The 20224-nt window shown below is 36.0% G+C and overlaps 1 protein-coding gene across 4 annotated transcripts in view; it reads left to right on the top strand.

Moving 5' to 3' along the window:
• The window catches only part of CSMD1 (CUB and Sushi multiple domains 1), a 1137242-nt gene that overhangs the window by 956015 nt on the left and 161003 nt on the right, over nt 1-20224 (top strand). For 3 of the 4 annotated variants that reach the window (XM_030490097.1, XM_030490096.1, XM_030490095.1), the window contains 6 exons: nt 4598-4714; nt 6693-6806; nt 7651-7746; nt 13931-14134; nt 15190-15314; nt 15912-16008. In XM_030490097.1, the coding sequence (XP_030345957.1) occupies nt 4598-4714; nt 6693-6806; nt 7651-7746; nt 13931-14134; nt 15190-15314; nt 15912-16008 (753 nt within the window). The remainder of the gene's footprint in view (nt 1-4597; nt 4715-6692; nt 6807-7650; nt 7747-13930; nt 14135-15189; nt 15315-15911; nt 16009-20224) is intronic. The other variant, XM_030490098.1, reaches the window with a different exon arrangement.

The raw sequence follows: 20224 nt of genomic DNA on the forward strand, positions 1-20224 counted from the left end.
ATGGAACATCATGAATTTTAATTTGTGATCACTGTCTCTTGTTCTGTGAGTGGACACTACTAAGAGTCTGGCTCCTCCCTCTTCGTCATTTCCTCCCATCAAGTATTTATATACACTGATAAGATCCCCCAAGCCTTCTATTTCTTAGGCTAAACAGTTCTGGCTCTCAGCATGTGGAAGATGTGCCAGTCTCTTAATTACCTTCATGGCTCTTCACTGGACTAACTCCACTAAATCCATGTATTTCTTGTACTGGGGAGCCTAGAACTGAACACAGTTCTCCAGATACAGTCTCAACAGTGCTGAGTAGAAGGGAAGGATAACCTCCCCAGCTGTTTTGGGAAATAATCTCTCTAACACTTAGCCTAAGACGCTGATGGCCACATTTGCTGTAAAGGCACGTTGCTTGCTCATGTTCAGCTTGTTGACAACAATCAACAAAAAAGAGAAATTAGGATGGATATTTTTTTCTTAGGGGTTGTTGATGCAGTAACTTTATTTTTTAAAAGATTTTAAAGAAAAATAGCAAGTGTTTTTCCCCTCCATATGGTGAATATTTAGAGCACATGGAACAGCAGGATGATTGTTTTACTTATAAAGAGTGCAGAATGCAGTTTTTGCTGTGACATGGCAATAATTTAGCTTTAATAGAGAAAAAAAAGATGTGTGGTTCGTCTTGTAAACTGATATACTTTTCATCTTACTTTTGTGTCTTTACAGAAATTCAAATTTAAATTTAAAAATCAGCATTTATTTTCTTAATTTTTAAAGGAGAATGACTATCCTCTTAAGAAATAATTTGCTATTAAAATGGTATCTTTTATTGTAGCACTTTATAGAATATGAAATAAAGAATTACGGGAAATGTTCTTTTTAATCCTCTATTTTTTACACCCAGGAATAAAGGTCTAGAACAGGCAGACATATATATATTAAAATAATAGCTGTATTTTAACAAAATAGACATCAATATCTGACACTGGGTTCATTTTGAGGATCATCAATAGATAATTAAAAATCTAAAATTTTACAGATCATTTTTCGACATAAATCACTTAGTACTTTATTGACAATAACTAATACATGTAACTTTCTTTTGATTTGCTAAGATTGTTATATATTTATACAACACAAATGCTGAAACAAGGGATAGAGCACAAATTAGTTAGCCATAACCCTGAGATGTAATTTTAATTTTCTGTCTCAGTAGTTATAATTCATATTCCAAGGTGACAATTAATGCAATATTGAGATGCTGTGATATCTATTCTAAATAACACTGAGTGTCTAAAGAAGCAGAAAGATCGGGTATCTTGACATTGGAATAAATGCTTGTGAAAGTATTTTAAATCTGTTTACCTCATATGGTTTACTGTGTGTTCCGTTTTAAACCACACACTCTTATGACTTCAGTTTATATGTGGAGGTTTTTTTATTGTATCATTTACGTGATACATGATTATTGCTACACTTGTGTCTCTAATACGGAGTAAACCTAGATAAAGAAATATTTATCTCTTTAATAAAATAGTCTTGAATTATGAGAAGGACAAAAGTCTCAAATTGTGGGTTATAATGGAACCACAGGTTACTGAGTCTGCACAAGCTTTTTGGATCCTTGTAAATCTTAGTTTACCATAGTACTGTAATGAAGGCTGTGTCAACGATCGAAAGGAAGTAAAGAATCCTTTTTGTCAGAGGACACAGTTTTGAGTAAAATTAGACATTAATAATTTAAAGTAAAAGAACAGTAATGTGAGTGGAAAGTCTAAATATAGGTATGAAATACATGTAAATCATATTTATACATAATTTTAAGGGTAGGATTCATGTAGGAGGCCAGAACCAAAATACACTGAGGCTCACCTTTATTGTCACATAAAACCCTCTTCTAATATACAGCTTAACTCAATCAAAATGCAAAATACCAAACAAAAATGCTCATAATGCAATTTTAACACAATATTCTGGGTTTATATTTCTTCATTTATACTGATAGCTAATTGCCTCTTTTTGAACTTCTCTAAAATATTGTATGAAGAAGCGTTACAGATTTCAAAGCATGAAAAAAGGAGAAGAACCTAAAATGATTACCGCATAGTAAACACTACTAATGTCTGAAAGTGATGCACTTAGTTCTTTAAGTCAATTATCCTAATTAAGTGAATTAATTCAATTTTATTTCTTTGTGGTGTAGTTTTTATTGAGGGTTGGGTTGTGGTTTTTTTTCAAGGTAGCATTTTAGAGTCAGACATGATGAAAACAAATTTCATTTTTAGCAAGGTAACAGCCAGCAACTGCCAGTAGGTATATTCTGAAGTACTAATGGAACATTTCAGGCATACTATTTTCATTATTAATTTACATATTCTCAAAAAGTTGGCTTTGCTCACTAAAACAAACATTACATATAGTCAAAACTGAGAGATGTGTTTAGGATATGTTTGACTGCCACAGCACTGTACTGGTAAATTTTACAGCCTTAATCTGTGAGAGAACTTTTCTTGTACCTTTATTGCCCTGCGCACTCCCGGGCTTTCCTTACAGAGTGGATATACTGCAAAGATGTTATCATAGATATTATCAAAGATATACCTGAAACTAGTAAAACACATTTTAGAAGGGAACGTTTTTACAACTCCACAACTTTTGTATTTGTTTTAAATTAAGCACAAGTGATATATTTTTGTTCAAGGGAAATGTTCATGACTTGAGAATTTCACCTGGTAATTAGGAGATAGACTTTGTGGCTTAGTTTCTGGTATCCTCAAAGCAAGAAGAGAAGAAATGTAGATTTGAAATTCACGGCATTCATGATTCCTTGTGATATTTGAGTTTCATCTCAGCCACATAATCCTGTTCAGCCTATGGATAGATTAAACTTCTCATCTTCTATCATTACATTGTATTTTGAATAATTCATACAAGCAGCTAAGAGAAGACACAGATTTGTAGTATTAATTGCTACCTGTATAAGGCGGTTAAACTTTTGAAGGTATTTCAAATGTAATTTTAAAGCCCAGTTGCTGCCAGGGAACAGAAAGAGCAGGTCTGCCCCACAAGGGCAGATGAGTGAGGAGCCAAGGATGACCAAAGGACTGGCTTACCTTCACTCATTACTTCCAGTCCCACAGCACATGAGCCAGGTGAGCAGAGCCAGGAGCTGGTAGCAGTGTCCTTTGAATAGCCCCAGATCAATAAGCTTGTTGTCCACCTGGACTCCAGGTCCTTCTCAGTGCTACTTTCCAGGCAGTTGTTAGAACTGTTTAGATTATGCAATGATCTTTTCCTTGCTTAAAAACAAAAGTAATGTGATTATTCTATTTTTTTTATAATCTAATTTATCTATTTGTTGGGGTTTTTTTTAAATACTTTCATTATTGGCTTCTTGGGTAAAATGGCATTGTACAACTATCTTTTATTCTTGTAAAATCTATAGTTTTTAGTAGCGTTTGATGAAATAATTTGAAAAAAACACTAGATTGCATATAACTAATGTAATTATTATAAGACTTACATTTTAATGAAGAATTTGATAGGAAACAAGCCTTTCCATTAGTTCTCAAAAGTTGAGAAGAGTGACAGCAATACTTTATTTTCAATATATAGAAAATAAGTATTTACTTATTTTCTTATTTTCTTATATCGAGTATTTATCCAACACAAGGAGATATTTTAACTTAAAAATAACCACTCTTTATGTTAGCTATTTCTGAAAAAGCACATCACTTTCATCCACTCCCTGCTTTGGCTTTTCTTGAGAAATCCTTGAGACACAGACTTCCTGTGGTGTAATGCTTTCACTTATAATTGGTAAATCCGGCAGTCCCTTAGTGTGCCACGTTCATTGCTGATACGTGGAAAGAACATACGCATTGCTCACTTTTTTCTTTTAATACAGGCAGAACTGCTACTTACCTAATGCCTGACTAATCTTGAAGGCTGGGGTTCCACTGTCCTTAAATATTACGTCTGACTTCTGTAGCTGTAAGGAGTTTGGGTTTATATACATATAGGTCCAAAGTTTTTTTTATATTTATAATCTATATGCTTTTTTGATAATCATCTAGGAAGTTATAAAAAGCAAAAAAAATGCAAGCATACATTCACAAAGCAGAATCCATGGCATTCTGTGCAGGGTACTGTTAGCATAGCTACGTATTCCTGAGGTCCAAGATAACTGTGTTGTCCTGTTTATTTATGCAGTACCTTTTTCTTTTTCTGATCTTTTTTTTTTTTTTTTAACAAGGATATATAGATATAGTCATTTATTCAAATAAAATAAAAAAACCCACCAAAAAACAAAACAACAAAAAACCAAACAAAACCTAAATTCTGTGTTTGGAGTTTCTTTCAACTAAATAATTTATACTTCCTGTGCTGTGTGAATATTTAAGTCAGACTCTCATGTCTTCTAATTTTATGGAAATTTTAATAAAAAAGATATCCTGAGAAAGAACCATTAGGTACATCATTATAGGAAAACCAAACAAAAGCAAAAGTACTAAACTGTCACTTTGTAATCTGTAGGTTTTAATTTTCAGGCTACACCAATACAAAAAACAATTCATATAACAAATTTCTGTTCTGTTTCCAGCACCATGTGGTGGGCAGTATACTGGATCAGAAGGAGTTGTTTTATCACCAAGTTATCCTCATAATTACACTACTGGACAGACTTGCCATTATTCAATAACTGTACCTAAAGAATTTGGTAAGAATTTCTTCTACTAATTTATCGATGATTAATCATTGTTCTACTGTTCAAATGTCCTTTGTGCATAACAGTGACCTTAGATTTTTAATTTATTACAAATTGCTTATAAAAAATAAATGAATTCTTGACACAGAAATTGATTCTAGGGTTTTGGCCGTTTACTTCTCCCTAGAGTAATCAATAGACTTCAGCTAATCTATCTGTGTCTGCTATCCAAGCATATCCTGAATACTTCCATTGATTACATCATTCATCATCATAGGATAATCATTCATTGAACCTTTCTACAAAGTAAAATCAGTTGTCAAAGTAAAATCAGTTTATGTTTTAACTTTATTTACATCACATTTAACAAGCACAGTTTTACATAAAAGTACCAGAAATGTTTGTGAAAAATCACAAAGCCAGTGACTTCAAACAAAACTCTAATTCAAGTCCAGACAAATAGCAGTAATTTTACTACTTACTTACCAGAAGACTGAATACATTTAGTATGTTTGGTACTTTCTCTATGCATAAAATGCATGAGGACTCAGCAGTTTTTTCATTGAGGTTTGGGGATCAAAGAACATTACAATAACTTTACTTCTAGTTAATAATAGTTTGCACAAAGGGTGCCCTTGCAGCAATGAAGACTTAACTGCACACTGGGCTGCATTAGCAGGCATTAGTAGCCCTCAGGTTGAGAGAAGGTGCTTTTTCCCTCTTTATAGCCTTCATGAAGTAGCATCTACTAACTATGTCTATAGTTTTGTGCTTCCAAATTACAAGGCACAGATTGCTAAAATAGAACAAGCCCAACAGGGAGCCAGCAAGATGATTAGGAGGCTGAAGCACAGTACAAGGAAAAGTTGAAGGAAGTTCAACCTGGAGAAAATAAGTGAAGGAGGACCCTTCCTTCTGGAAGTATGCAATAAGAGAACAAGTGGCAGTAGTCACAAGTTGCAGCACAATAAATTCCAACGGGACATAAGGAAAACATACTTCACCATGATGGTGATTAAGTACAGGTACCTTGAAGAAGAATTTTTGCCAATTTTCAAAATTTGCTCAGAAAAAGACTTGAGCATCCTAATCTAACTTCAGAGTTAGCCCTGCTTTTGAAAATCAGTACGTTGGGTTATGCAATAGGTTTAAACAAAGAAAAGAAAAGAACAAAAAAGAACTTGACAAAAAGTTGGAAAATACAGTCTGTACAGAAATTGTGCTGCATTGAAGGCCCATGGTTTGCATACAGAATCTGGACTAGGTGTAATTTTAAAACAGATTCCTTCCTAGACAATAAAGTATGGTTGAATAGAGTGCATGATATTTTTATTGACTTGATTTTACTGGTTTATTACTTCATGCTTCTATTGCTATCTGATATTTGTTTTCAGTGAAGCATTTGATATTTACTAATGAGACATTGTATAATTAAATGATTTTTTTTGTTAATACGCTTTACTTACAGCTGAAGTGCGAATTACATATAGCAATGTATTAAAACTGTGAACACATTGATGCCTTTAATATTTGATAAGTGTTTATATTCTTTCTCATAAAGTAAGTACCAAAACGAAGTTACAAAAATTTCCAAATCAATAAGTTTAAAACTTCCTCAGGTTAAAGCTGGATAAGCAGCTAACGATTTCTGATGATAGATGCTCCTTAATAGTTGCTAAGGTTGGTAATGAAATTTGGGTTAAAACTTTCCCTTTTAGATACTTCATTTTTTTATAGGTACCTATGCAATAAGGAAGAAGACTGGAAAGCACAGTTTTGGGGAAAGAGTGATTTAATCATCATCTTTTTAATTAAAAATAAGGAAACAATTATTACTTATGTTTAATGTAGCTGTTTATCATGGTAGACAATAAACTAACGTGGAAAGGATTCATACAGGAATCCACTGGCAACTAAGACAAGCAAAAAATATATCATTAAATTTGTTTTTAAAGATTAGGTTCTTGTTTTATCTTCTCTCTTTTTGCAGTTGTATTTGGACAGTTTGCCTATTTTCAGACAGCTTTGAATGATGTGGCAGAATTATTTGATGGAGAAAACTCTCAGGCTAGACTTCTTAGTTCACTATCTGGATCCCACTCAGGTAAGTAATAAAGAAAAGAATTAGGCATTTCTTATACAGCTCAGTATGGAAAAAGTAAATCAAAAGGGTGTTATGAATTTCATTTGGAAATAAAATAATAAAGTCATTGTAACAGGATGCCAAGGGAAATGGAACACCCTTCTAAATCTTTGAATCAAGACATTCTTTTGGAACATGGTTTAGACAAGAACTGATCACTGGGATGAGTACCGGCATAATTGAATGAAATTCCCAGATCTTTATGCAAGAGGGCAGATTGGAAAGTACAGCTATCTCCTCTGCCCCTAAACTCTGTGAATTACACATCTATGTTTTCTGAATGTCTAATTAGAAAGTAATCTAACACATGGTATGTGACCATATATTTTATTGAGACAACTACATAAAATGAGTCATAGAGCTGCTCACTCTTGTTTCAGTTTTAGTCTTGAAATGGTAAACATCACATGAAGATTCTCTATGGCATTTTTCAAATACTTTTAATTGTTCCATGTGTTTCACAAGGTAAGCTAAAGCTCTCAGTCACAGAAGTGAACCAAAAGTTCCTCTGATGACTTTGGCCCCAGATGGCGCTAGGGTTCCCCAGACAAGAGGTTTATTGGAGTTGTAGTTCCAACAGCAGCAGTAAATGTCAGAAAGTTTAAGTTGTTGAATCATTAAGTCTTATTCAGACAAGTTTTCAAACGTCCAATGGCAAATGTAATTTTAGAAACTTATTTATGTTTTCTTTAACTACAGAAGATAATATAAACCAGTGTATTTTAACACTATATTTGATTATTTACTGAAGAGTTGTAACTGTTCTGTTCTGCGTATTTAATTTATTTTCTGGTTTTGTTTGTAGGAGAGACACTGCCTTTGGCTACATCGAATCAAATTCTTCTGCGATTCAGTGCTAAGAGTGGGGCCTCAGCCAGGGGGTTCCACTTTGTTTACCAAGGTAAACATGTCTGCTTTTGGTGGAAGACACTGGTGCCAGTCTTACACAGTGATTATTTTTAAGTCTTCTTAGATCTTAAGTATTTCTTTAAGGTGTAGTCTTTTAAGGTGTAGTCTTAACCTTTTTCCAGGCATCAGGGCTTCTCCTGATGACAGGCTGTCTTCATAATAGCAGTTGTCTCTGGTGAATCCTATCTGGCCCCATGGGCTTGAATACATCCAACCTCTCTCAGTAGTCTCTCGTGTTGCTCCCTAACTGCTGAGTGTCATGTTCCTCCTCATGCTGTAGAAGTACATAATGGGGACTGTGAAGGCAAAGCAAAAAAAGCATTTAATATTTAAATATTTTCTGCAGCCTTTGTCATTAGGTCGTCCACCCCTTCCTCTCTGCTGCAATGCATCAACATACCCATATGTATTTTTAACTTCCTTTTATAATTAGCATATCTGTAGGCTTTTTCCCTCATGTCCTTTGCTAGATTTTGCTCCAGTTAGACTTGGACTTTCCTGATTTTCGTTTCTAAGTAGACAAGCAATACTGTCATACTCCTGATTTATAACGTGTCCTTGGTTCCATTTATGCTATATGTCCCCTTTTTGTGTTTAAATTGTTTGAAAATCTCGTGGTCTAGTCCTGCAGGCTTTCTGCCGAAATTTCCAGTCTTCCTTCACAATGGGATAATTTGTTCCAGGGCTCTCAAATCTCTTAAAAAAAAAAAAAAAAAAAAATCACCAGTATCCTTGCCCTCCATGTCTGCTCCTTAGGAGAGTCTATCTATCTACCAAATTGATGAATCTGACGAAATCCATTCACCTTAATTCCAACCTTCTGCCAGTTCCTCAACTTCATCATCTTGCCATCCTCTCAGCCCAAGCTGGCATCTATATTCACATGCACAAACAGTTCTTCCCTGTTTGTGAGCAGCTGGCCAGGTTGTAGTTGCTTGATTTAATTATCTGGTAGAAATCTCTATTAAATCTAGCCAGTGTTTTGCTTGACTGAAATGTGAGAGGACTTGTTTTCTAAACTCATTTTCTAAACACAGTCACTATTGCATTCAGTTTTGAGCAAAAGGAGATACACATCTTTATTGAGTTGGATGTACATTGCTAGACTGCTGTGGACCAGAGGAGGCACATATTTGATCTCTGTTAAAAGCCAGATTTCCCTGAGATGGAAGTGAAAACATGCCACATGTGTGTTTACGTATATTGGTTAATGAGTTAGTGATATTCAATAAGCTCTATCATTCTGAGATTTTTCTTTCTTCTCTTGGAGCATGTGATTATATGTCCAATAACTGCCTTCTTGCTAGCCTTTTAAATACTCCAGAGAATAACATCCATTCTCAAACTGAACACAGTAATCTGGTCTGCTAAGTCAATCATTTTATTTATCGCCCTCTGTTCCAGGTTGACCTTCTTCCCTGTTCACTTTTTCACTGGGCTGCTTCCAATTTTGTTTCACAGCAGTATGAAACATTTAGTAAAAGATGGAGAATAATTACTATAGAAAATTGAATGTCTCTGTGATACAGCTTGAGAAGTCTAGGTTGCCAAAGCTATAGGCAAAAGCTACAAGGAAGGCTGGAGAGGAAAGAAAATAAATATTGCTTGCATTGTTTCACATTCTGGTTTGAGCAGGCAACCAATAGGTTTGTAGCTTTTGGTTCAGATTTAATGGCTTTTGCAATGAGACTTCCTCAAAAACTTCTTTTTAGCTGCATATGTCATCTGTGCCTTCATTTCTTTTTCTGAGATGACCACATTTCCTTGTATTTCATACAATAGGTAAAGAGTATCTGTAATATCAGACTGAATGGATAGTCATCCTTTCGGAATATTAGGGTCAAGTACATTGAAACATGCTAGGAACAATCTCATTAAAGAAGATTGGGAATTATGCTTTTTCAGGCTTATCTTATGCTTGTTTTCCTGCTATGACATTGCTTAAGAAACAACAGCATATATTTTTATTTGGCTGAGGCTGCAGCAGTACAGACTTCTTTCCCTGAAAAGCAAAGTAATGACCTTTCTACCATCCCAAAATTTATGGGTTTTTAATGCTTATCTTCCTTTACTTGCTCTACCATACAAGTACATGAATTAGTTTATGAGGTCAAATGAGATTTTAAAGAGGACTATTAAAGTCAGCATACTAGGAGGAGGAAGGACTGTGGAAGAAAAACAAAGGGGAACAACAATAAAAGAGGAATGTGACTTTAAGCATTAAGTTGATCTAATCTGTGGTAAGAATAAAATACATAGACACACACTTACTGCTAAATGTAATTAGAGAGCAGAACTAAGACTGTTAGAATTATTTTCCATATGTGTTACCATGACACATTATGTCCTGGTTTACAACAGTCTTCCTAGAGACGTGGTCAATGCCCCAAGCCTGTCAGTGTTCAGGAGGCATTTGGGCAATGCTCTTAATGACGCGCTTTAACTTGGTCAGCTCTGAATTGGTCAGGCAGTTGGAGCAGATGATTGTTGTAAGTCCTTTCCAAATGAAATAGTCTATTGATGTAGAGGCACTTCAGCTGGGCTGTTGGCCATGTGGCCTTTTAGAGGAATATACCTATTTTCCTAAATTTTATAGATATTTGAAACTGTACTACTGCCTTTTTTCCATGGGAGTGTGGTATGGGAGTACCTTACTTTGTTATTATGTCTGGCTTGCATTACATTTATTCTTACATTTATTCTTAAAGCAGTTCTTAAAACAGAAAAAAAAAAAAAAAGGCATTTGAAAAACGGTTTATTTGTGCATCTTTAGTATTTCTTATGTCACTGTAACCATTAATACACTATTATTAAAACCTGTGAAAAAATGAAGAAAATGTCAACTTTACCGTGGCATTGAGTGTTTCCTGCTGACAACAGAATAATATGACACAACTCCAGACATGGATGTTTGTCGCTGCCATGGCTGTTTTACTTACTGGCTGCTCTCAGTATAATGGTGGCTTTCAGTCTGAAAAGGAAGCAGATAGCAGTACTTCTGCTTCATGAACTGATTTAAGAGTGTTAGTAAACTGTCCCTAAATTTGTTATAATGGCAGAGATAGCTTGCTCACAGGAAAATAACTTTCACAAGGCAGTATTATAGTGAAACCAGATGATTTAACCTCCTTTGCTGAGAGGTGCTGAAAATGTTAGTTACACAAAAAAAAAATCTGTTTGGATTGCAAATGCATGTATGCAAATTACCAGCTGTGATTATTGACAATTACAGGATATTATTTAATTTGATTCTTAATAAGGGTCCTTTACCTTTGCACAGTTGTTTTAGGGATTCTCCAGATGTGGACTCCAGGTGAGAGAGAAAGAATTTTCTTCTGCAACTTCCTCTCTTTTGAGGAAGTGGGTGAAAAAAAATGAGAAAGGTAGTATTCCCATAAAAGGCTGATCAAAAGTTTGTTCCATACAGTGAATGAAAAATACTTCAGGAGTGATGCTGAAATTCAATTAGGTCATATAGCCTCTTAGGAAGATAGGTAAAGTTTAGACTCATGTAAAGCTAAAAGTTAATTAGCTGGGGGCTGTAGTAGTGACCTGTGTGGGAGGAGGCCATGCAGTACCATGTGACACTCACAAACAGCTTCCTTCGAAGCTGGTATAAACATCTTCTAACTTGCCAAAACTTCTACCAGTCAGAGGAGCATGTAGTGCCTGTTCTCAAACATGTTTGAGAAAGTGACAACTGCTTTGGGCCAGAGATGCTTCTGGGGATATGCTGCTGGAGATGCTGTTGGAGGGATTGTTGGAGACACATTCCTGGAAAGAGGCCCTCCATGCCAAAGGGGTAGCACTTCTAAAGGGTCTGTGCCTTGTGGGTAACACATGCTGGAGTGAGAATACCTCAGAGGGGTTGATGGCCTGTGAAAGACCTATTTTGTAGTAGGGGGACATCTCTGAGCAACTGCAGCCCATGGGTGACCCATGCGGGAGCAGGAACACTAAGAAACAGAGTGATGTCAAAACTTGAAGAAGTAAAAGTCAGGAGAGAAAATAAGTACAATGCTAAGTACAGCAGAGAAAAACAAACAAACAAAAAAACACCACAAAACCCAAAAACAGAGCACGACCCCAACCTCCTCTGCTGCTTCTCACCTCAGTGGTGGAAATAAGATGGACACAACAAAGTTGAGAGAAGGAAGGGGAGGATTGGTGTGTGACCGAAGCTGAGCCTGGGCAGATGGAAGAAAAGCTGTTTACTTCAGTGAGTGTTTGTGTCCTCTTTGTTCTTAACTCCTGAATAGGTGATCAGGGTTTGTGTTAATTGGTAATAAATTAAGCATAATTAAGTAGAAATTCCCTAAGACAAAACTGGTTTGTCCACAACAATCTATTGAACCTGTTGCTACCACGTGATTGCAAATGGTTTCTCTCATGACCGAAACTGCCATTTGAGCAAGTAGTCCTGACCAAGAGATGGATTAATGCCTAATCACGTGGCAGAAGCTATACTTGTAGTCATATGACAGTCATGTGACTGGATGTGTGTGCTGCCATCATCATCTAATCAGTTGTAAAGTTATTATACGTTTAAAAAAAAAAAAGTTTTTAATAAAACAGTGCTTGCCTGGTAAGCCATTTGGTAGAGAAAAGGCCATTGGTCCCAATAAAAGAGAACCAGAAAAGAGCAGGATGGGTCAGTTGAATTGACCTGGCAGACTGCATCCAGTCTGCAGGTTGCAATCATGAAGAACTGTGACTGTGTGAAATCGTTGAACTATGGTTTCTTCATTATTCTTCCATAAGTGCAGAACAATTCCCTGCCGTGATTAGAAATGTAAGCATGAACAAGTTTCACAGAGCAGCTGGCTGATCCTGAGGTTCTGTTGAAAACTTAATCACAAAGTCCCATTTATTTGAACAAAGGGAAGTGGTTTGTTTATACTATGTATTCAACCATGTAACAGGTGTATGTATTGTACGTAAGGCTGTAAAATAAAATTAAATATAACCATGATTCTCTTTACACTAGTCTTAAAACAGGTTAACAAGCCAGAAACGTTATGTTTGAAAATCTGCCAGGAATAAAGTCTAAACACCTCCCCCCCTTTTTTTTAGTTCCTGTGCCATTCTGTCTTTGTTAATTAGGAACCAAATGGCAGGCAATTTTCATGATGTTACTTGTTCATATCTACATACAGTGGTCCCCCTGAAACTAATTCTTCAAAAAAACAACCTGAACAAACTAAGCTTTTGAACATGCCACTTACACATGAAAAATTGCTTATATTTAATTTTTTTTAATGTAAATTTATTTTATTGTAATGTAAAACATAGATGATATTGCACACAAATTAAACTTCTATCATCTTTTCTATAAATAATTTTTTTTTTAAAGTTGGCATTTACTAGGTGACTGCAAAATGAAATGTAGAAATAACAAGTTTTATACACAAACAACATGCATAATACCAAAAGTCAGTAAGTACAAAAAAAAAATGCTTGTTATAAAGAAGTGGTTACAAATAACAAAGCCGAAGGGAAAATAAACCCATGGGCTTATAATGAATTTTATTATTTTGCTCTTTAAACGTTGCTTGCAGTCTTTTAACTGTTCTTGTATCACATCCAGTTTATGAATTCTCAGAAGTTATTGGTAAAAATAATTGTTGTCAACTGTAAACTCCAAAATAACCTCGAGGGTACACCACTTTGTGTTCTCCAACATGATAAATCAAGTATTTGTATAACATTACTTTGGATTTATATGGTTATCTATATTATAATATTTTTCTTGGCTTCTAATAAGAAACTTCCAAGGAGAAGCCAAAACTTTCATATTTAATAAGTAAAATAGGTTGTAGGTGGTAGGATACTATTATCCTGTCATTAAAGAAGGCAGCTGAAATGCCCACTGATCCTCTCGTGCCTAAGGATGTGCTTCCAAAGTCAGTTGCCCTCCAAACTGCCGTGACACTCACATGACTGTACATGGTCGCAGCCCAAGACCGCAGTCCAGCTAACAGCTGTGAAATCATGAGGCCATGCTTTGAAAATACAGGAGCAGAGCAAGTAAAAGGAAGAAAATCAATTAAGCTCTGTCCTACAAGAAACAAAAAGCATTCTTAGTGGTCTGTTCATTTGCTAGATAACTGTCCTTTGGATTCATGGCATCTTTTTCTTTCTCCCCCCTCACACCCCCCCCCCCTCTTTTTCTGCAGCTGTTCCACGCACAAGTGATACCCAGTGTAGCTCAGTTCCAGAGCCTAGGTATGGAAGGAGAATCGGCTCTGAGTTTTCAGCAGGTTCTGTTGTTCGATTTGAGTGTAGTCCTGGCTATCTGCTACAAGGCTCAAAAGCCATCCGATGTCAGTCTGTACCTAATGCCTTAGCTCAGTGGAATGACACAGTACCAAGCTGTGTAGGTAAGCAATTACATTTAAGTCATCTGTCCTGTCACACGTCTCTGAATCAGAATTCAGGAACTGTTTCAGAAAATAGTATTTAACACATATATTCACTCTCCTTCGATTAATGTCAGTCATGCCCAATTTAAAAGAGCAGTTTTCCGTATAAAAAAGTAATTGGGTACCAGCTGGCTGGTAGGCAGTATAGTGTTTTGTATAATGACTTAGATTATATGAACAAGTGTGATGCACATTTTCTTGAACATTCACTGTTTTCCTGACTCATCTACAGCTTGAAATACAGGACAGATTTTAGTTGTCCAGAAATGTCTTTACCTGTTTTGTTACACAGTACTTGCATATTTCTATCACACATAGGATGATGGTTTCCTTTTCAAGTAGAAGCAAAGTGTACATTGTTAAATATAGCTAAGATTCTTCAATCTGTTGATAGACCTGCAGGGAGATAATGTTTAGCACTTCAAATTTTTATTTTTTTTTTGTAAATGTTGCGATGTTTTCTTGTCTCCCTCCTTGGATTTATCCAAAAGTCATAGGACTTTATAATTAGAGTGTTCTAAAAAGAAAGGTAGGTGTCCTATTTTCTGTGTATTCTGTTTCTTGTTTAGTTTAGTTCTGTTTTCTTGAACCTTAAGGAAGCAACTGCATGTATAGTAAGAATATTTAATATGGCACACTGCTTTACCAGCTAGATCCAATATTGGAACTTAAGCTGTGGGAAAGTTCACATGATTTCTGTCAATCATGACTGTGTGTAATGTTATGTCTTTACAGTTTTTTGTTGCTCTCAGGTAAGATATGATTAAGCTGTGCTGCTAGACTGCACGCCCTCAAAATGAAGTTCACTTCTGAATTGTTTATTCATGAAGGTTGTATTTTATGGTTGGTATCGTTAATATATTTTAGATAACTGCTTTCTAAGTTCACATCATTGCTTCATGTCTGTTTGTTTATGCTACAAGAGATTATAGTTAGCTTAATAAAATTACTACGTTTCTGTTCTCTGAAGTGGTTTAGGTTTTGTAATAATGCATGATAATACTTTCTTTCAGTGCCATGCAGTGGGAATTTTACTGAGCGGAGAGGTACTATTCTTTCACCAGGTTACCCTGAACCTTATGGTAACAGCTTGAATTGTGTGTGGAAAATCATAGTGACTGAGGGATCAGGTATTCAGGCAAGTCTCTATTCTGTCAAGCATGGAATATTAAATACTTTGTGGTTCGGTTTAAAAAGTAATAGTTTGTTTCTCTAGAAGCATCAGAAATCAGTAAGATAATTTTTGGGAGTAGTTGAAATATTTGCGCTTTTTTTTTCTCAATATTGTTCTTTGGATAGCTTTATTCTATGTTACTTTATTTTTACATGGGAGTGTGAATGAGAGGCGGTTAACAAGCAGCTTTCTCTTCTGTGTAGAATATTGAAAGCAGGTCCTGATCCTTCAATCTGGTATGCAAATGCCAACCCTTTCTATCTGCTAGGATATTGCTGAGGCACTTAAGAGGTCTGCAACTCTCTTGATTATCTGCTCATTTACACTTTGAATAATTATTTATATTTATGGAACATATGTGAAAAATTCTTTTTACTTACCTGGTATCATATTTTCTAATAGTTAAGATGACTTAAAAAGTGAATGTTAATGTTCTAATTACATTTCTTCACTTAGGTGTTCTTGTTTGGATCTGCTTATTTATATTTTCTTTGGGGCATGTTCTCTTTTTTTTTTTCCTAGAACTAGTTGGTTAAAAAGTTCTGTGGTGGTGTTTTACAGATCCAGGTCATCAGCTTTGCCACTGAACATAATTGGGATTCTCTTGAAATATACGATGGTGGAGATATGACAGCACCGCGTCTTGGGAGCTTTTCAGGTGAGTATATGCTGTGATTTAAAGGTACAGTTCTATATATAGCAATTTGAGAGAACATGTCTTTGCTCACACATATAGACAAGGAATACATTTGTACTGCATCGTTTGTGGTATCATTATGAAACGTTCTCATTGGTGAGGGATTTTCAGGTGCTGTAAATGTGTCAATATTTAAATTCAAAAAGAAATTTTCAGAAGAAAATCTGATACTAAAACATCCAGCTTTGATTAGTGGGATTGAGGTGATGACCCTTTCAAAAAATTTCTTTCTTTTATCTTACCTACCCCTCCCATAGAGAGGATACAGTGACATGAATTGGTAGTGACATGCAAGGATGTCCTTTGATACATTTGACTTAGTTTATCTTTGCTAGCCTCCCTTTCTCAGGAAAGAGATGAAGCATTCAGTATTCATCCAAACTCACCAGACGTCAGAGAACAAAATTAATTACTACAAATGGGAGATAACAAACCATGTAATTTGTTGTTTCACATATATATCAGGGATATATAGTTTTATTCCTCTTTATAAAACATTTTTTATAGAAAGAGCATGTTATATAAACCAAAGCAAGAGAAAGAGATATTTCATATAAGATTAAGTTATGGATAATATCCCAGAGTCATGAACTGTGTCACAGCCTGATCTGATTATGGTATAGCTAAAGTGTTTTGTGGCATTTTGTCTCTCTGGTGACTTCACAGACTTTTTAAAATGCAGATGTATATTTGATTCTGTAAGGAAATGAATGACCAACTGAAAAAAATAACCTGATATTATTTATTTGGATATTGAACTAAATAATGTGTTGTGGGTTAACCCTAGTAAGCAGCTGAGCCCCGCTTGGCTGCTTGCTCATTCCTACACAGTGGAATGTGGGAGAGAATTGGAAGGGTAAAAGTGAGACATCTTGTGGGTTGAGACATAGTAAGTAAAGCAAAAGCTGCTCACACAAGCAGAGCAAAACAAGGAATTAATTCACCACTTCCCATGGGCAGGCAGGCAGGTGTTCAGCCATCTCCAGGAAAGCAGGGCTCCATCCTGTGTAATGGTTGCTTGGGAAGGGAAATACCATAATACCAACATCCCACCTTTCTCTTATGTCCCCCAGCTTTTATTGCTGAGCTCAACATCATATAGTATGGAATGACCCTTGGATCATTTGGGGTCAGCTGTCCAACTGTGTCTCGTCCCAACTTCTTGCCCACCCCCAGCCCGCTTGCTGGTGGGATGGGGTGAGAAACAGAGAAGGTCTTGATGCTGTGTAAGGCCTTGACTGCTCAGCAATAACTGAAACATCCCTGTGTTATCAACAGTGGTTTGGTTACAGATCCAAAATACAGTCCCATACCAGCTACTATGAAGAAAATGAACTCTATCCCAGCTAGACCCCATACAAAAGGCTATATTAAAATGTGCTGTGGGTTAACCCTAGTGGGCAGCTTAATTATATTAAATGCTAGTAACTATGCTTGGCAATAAGGAAGAAAGAAACTATGAAATGTAATCAGCTTTTACAAGTGAAATACATGCCAAATATATTGGACCCGTTGGATAAAGAACTAATGAAATAATCCATTTAACGATATTCCATTTAGCAATACTCAAGACTCAGAACACTTTCTTATTCTATACTGAAAGTGTCATTTTGCTTTATTTTAAAAGCCTTATTGATTTCAAAGGAAACTGAAAAAGACAGGTTTTTGTGTTAGTATATTTCATTGAAGATAGAGTAGTACAGCTTTACTGTGGATTTATCTGTTTTGTGTAATGAATGTCAGACTTAAAATGAAGAATATTTTGTGTATAGGAATGACCTAATGAAGAATATTTAAATATGATGTGAAATCTGTTGTTCTCAAAACTGAACCAGTAATGTGACATTGAAACTGAATTCCAGGCATAATTTCATAAGTGGTAAAATTTAGAAAGTATTATTTCTGTCTTACTGTATCTTACATAATACAGTTGTCTTCTGATTCACTTTCTGTGAATTCATGTCTTCTAAATATGCATTCAAGAATCACAGATGTAAAACTAATTACTAATAACTTTAATAAGTTTGTGCTGCTACATCGTGTCACAGAGTTGATTTGGGAAGGTGAATTCACTGGAGTCTGTTTCTTAAGGAAGACTTTACAAAGAGAGATAACTATACCATTTCCCTGCATCAGGGCACAGCGGGGGCCAGCAGCTCCCTGGGTTTGGGGTGCCAGGAGCAACTGGGGGTCCCTGTGATAGCAGGGCAGGCCCTGGCAGCCAGGGCCCATCCCACCACCTCAGCCAGAGCAGGGCAGCTGGGGAGCACCGGGGTAGTCCCAGTCCTGGGATTTGACATCTCTCTGGGGACTGGAAGAGGCAGAGGCTGGGTCCATGGGTGAGTCTGTGTAGGCAGGCCCCATGGCCAGGCAGGGCAGGCTGTGGGGATCTGGAGACTGGCCCCGCTGCAGTGTTGCTGGAGTAGGGGCTGATGGCCTCAGGGGCTAAAATGAGGTGCTGGACCATCAGCAGGGTGGGAGCAAGCCCCAGGGAGCTGGGCAGGACAGTAAGGACTGTCTGGTAGAGCAGTCTGGGCTTGTCCTTTTTGGATTAATCCTGTGGGTCATCTTTTATCAGTGAATGGCAGAAATATCAAGGCATTTTTCTTCTTTTTGTGCTATAGTAATCCTTGTGATGTGAAGATGCTATTTTAGGGGAAAATAATAGGGGCTTCATAAATAAAGCTTAAAAAAAATAAAATCCTGAGACCATATGTTCACAGACATAAAAATACCATGTGGTGTTGTCTTCCTGGTGGTGGAATACATGGATTTTTGTACAACCATCTTGGAAAGAAGCTGCTGTAGATAGAACTGATGTGTTGAATGCCAAGAGGGATTTCCTCCAAGTGTGCTCTTGTGGCATGCGATGGAAAAGTGAACCAGTTATTTTCCTGTGCCTGATATTGACAAGTGAAGCCTCTTGTTGGGCAAACCGATTCTTTTCAAGACACAGTTTTCCAGATGGCAAGAGACAGTGTCAAGAGACATTCACAGTATTTGGAAATCTATAAATTATTTTTGCTTTCAATATTACTGGTTCATCAAAGTAGTGCTTGTGGCTCATGAGGAAATGAAAATAACATTGTCTTTGAAAGACAACTATCAAAATAATTCCTCAGTCTTTTACAACAGTTGCTGTACCATTTACAGAATATATATTAGGTATAGCAAATTTTTGATTAATGAATGATGTGAAGTTGCCTTACCAAATGCTTGAATGAAACAGGATCATTAATGAGAATTAATTCTTTTCATATTATTACTGATCATTTTACAATGAGTAGACATGTTTCCAAGTTTACATAATAATATTATACCTGGAATATTTTCATAAAGTTAAGGGCTATTTGCACAGATCAACATCAACTCTTAATTCTCTCAGTTGAGAAGGTCACAGTTTTTACAAACTTACTATATTCAGAAGAAAAAAAAAGAAAAAAAAAGCCATAACTAGAAAACTAGAATTTATTTTTCTTCTGCAGAGGTACTGTACTTCATTTTTCATTTGGAAAAGTGACTTAAGTTCCCTGGTTTTTGGTAGCTGTTCGGCTTTCCAGAAGGAAGCAAATTTATTCAAAAATATGATGTTAAAGACAAAAACAGTTTTCGTTAAATGATAATCAGGTTATATGCCTGTTAAGTTTACCACATGTCTGATCTTCCATGCTTGTCCTTAACAGCTGTAATCTCTTATTTTTCTCTTCTTCAATCCAGTATAGGCATCTTCCTTCCAAGAATATTTTTTTTCTTCTAAAGCCTGAATTCATTATAAGACAACAAAATTGTCAAGTGAATTTAGAGAGACTTTGTTCTTATAGCTCAGTAATGGCAGTTCTTACATGAAGCCTATCCATTAAGCCAAAAATGCAAAAAGACTTGTAAAACTTGGATAACTGTCAGGCATCCCGTATTTGTAAATATGCTGTGCTGCCAATTGTGACACAGAATGGAATAATGTAGAGAGTGAAAATTCCTTGGATGAAAGGACAGAAAGGCTGTCATCAGTATGCCAAAGTGCAGTCCTCCCTGGACTCCTTAATAGAGGTTATAGAAATAGTAGCTGAGTGCAAGGATATTCTTGACAAACATGTTGTTTTTTCCTGAGAAGATTAAGTTTGAACTTAGGTCAGACATAATTTTTCTTAATACACAGAAATGAACAGAAAAGTGGAAA

The sequence above is a fragment of the Strigops habroptila genome, chromosome 6, assembly GCF_004027225.2.
Source record: "Strigops habroptila isolate Jane chromosome 6, bStrHab1.2.pri, whole genome shotgun sequence".
Classification (NCBI taxonomy): domain Eukaryota; kingdom Metazoa; phylum Chordata; class Aves; order Psittaciformes; family Psittacidae; genus Strigops; species Strigops habroptila.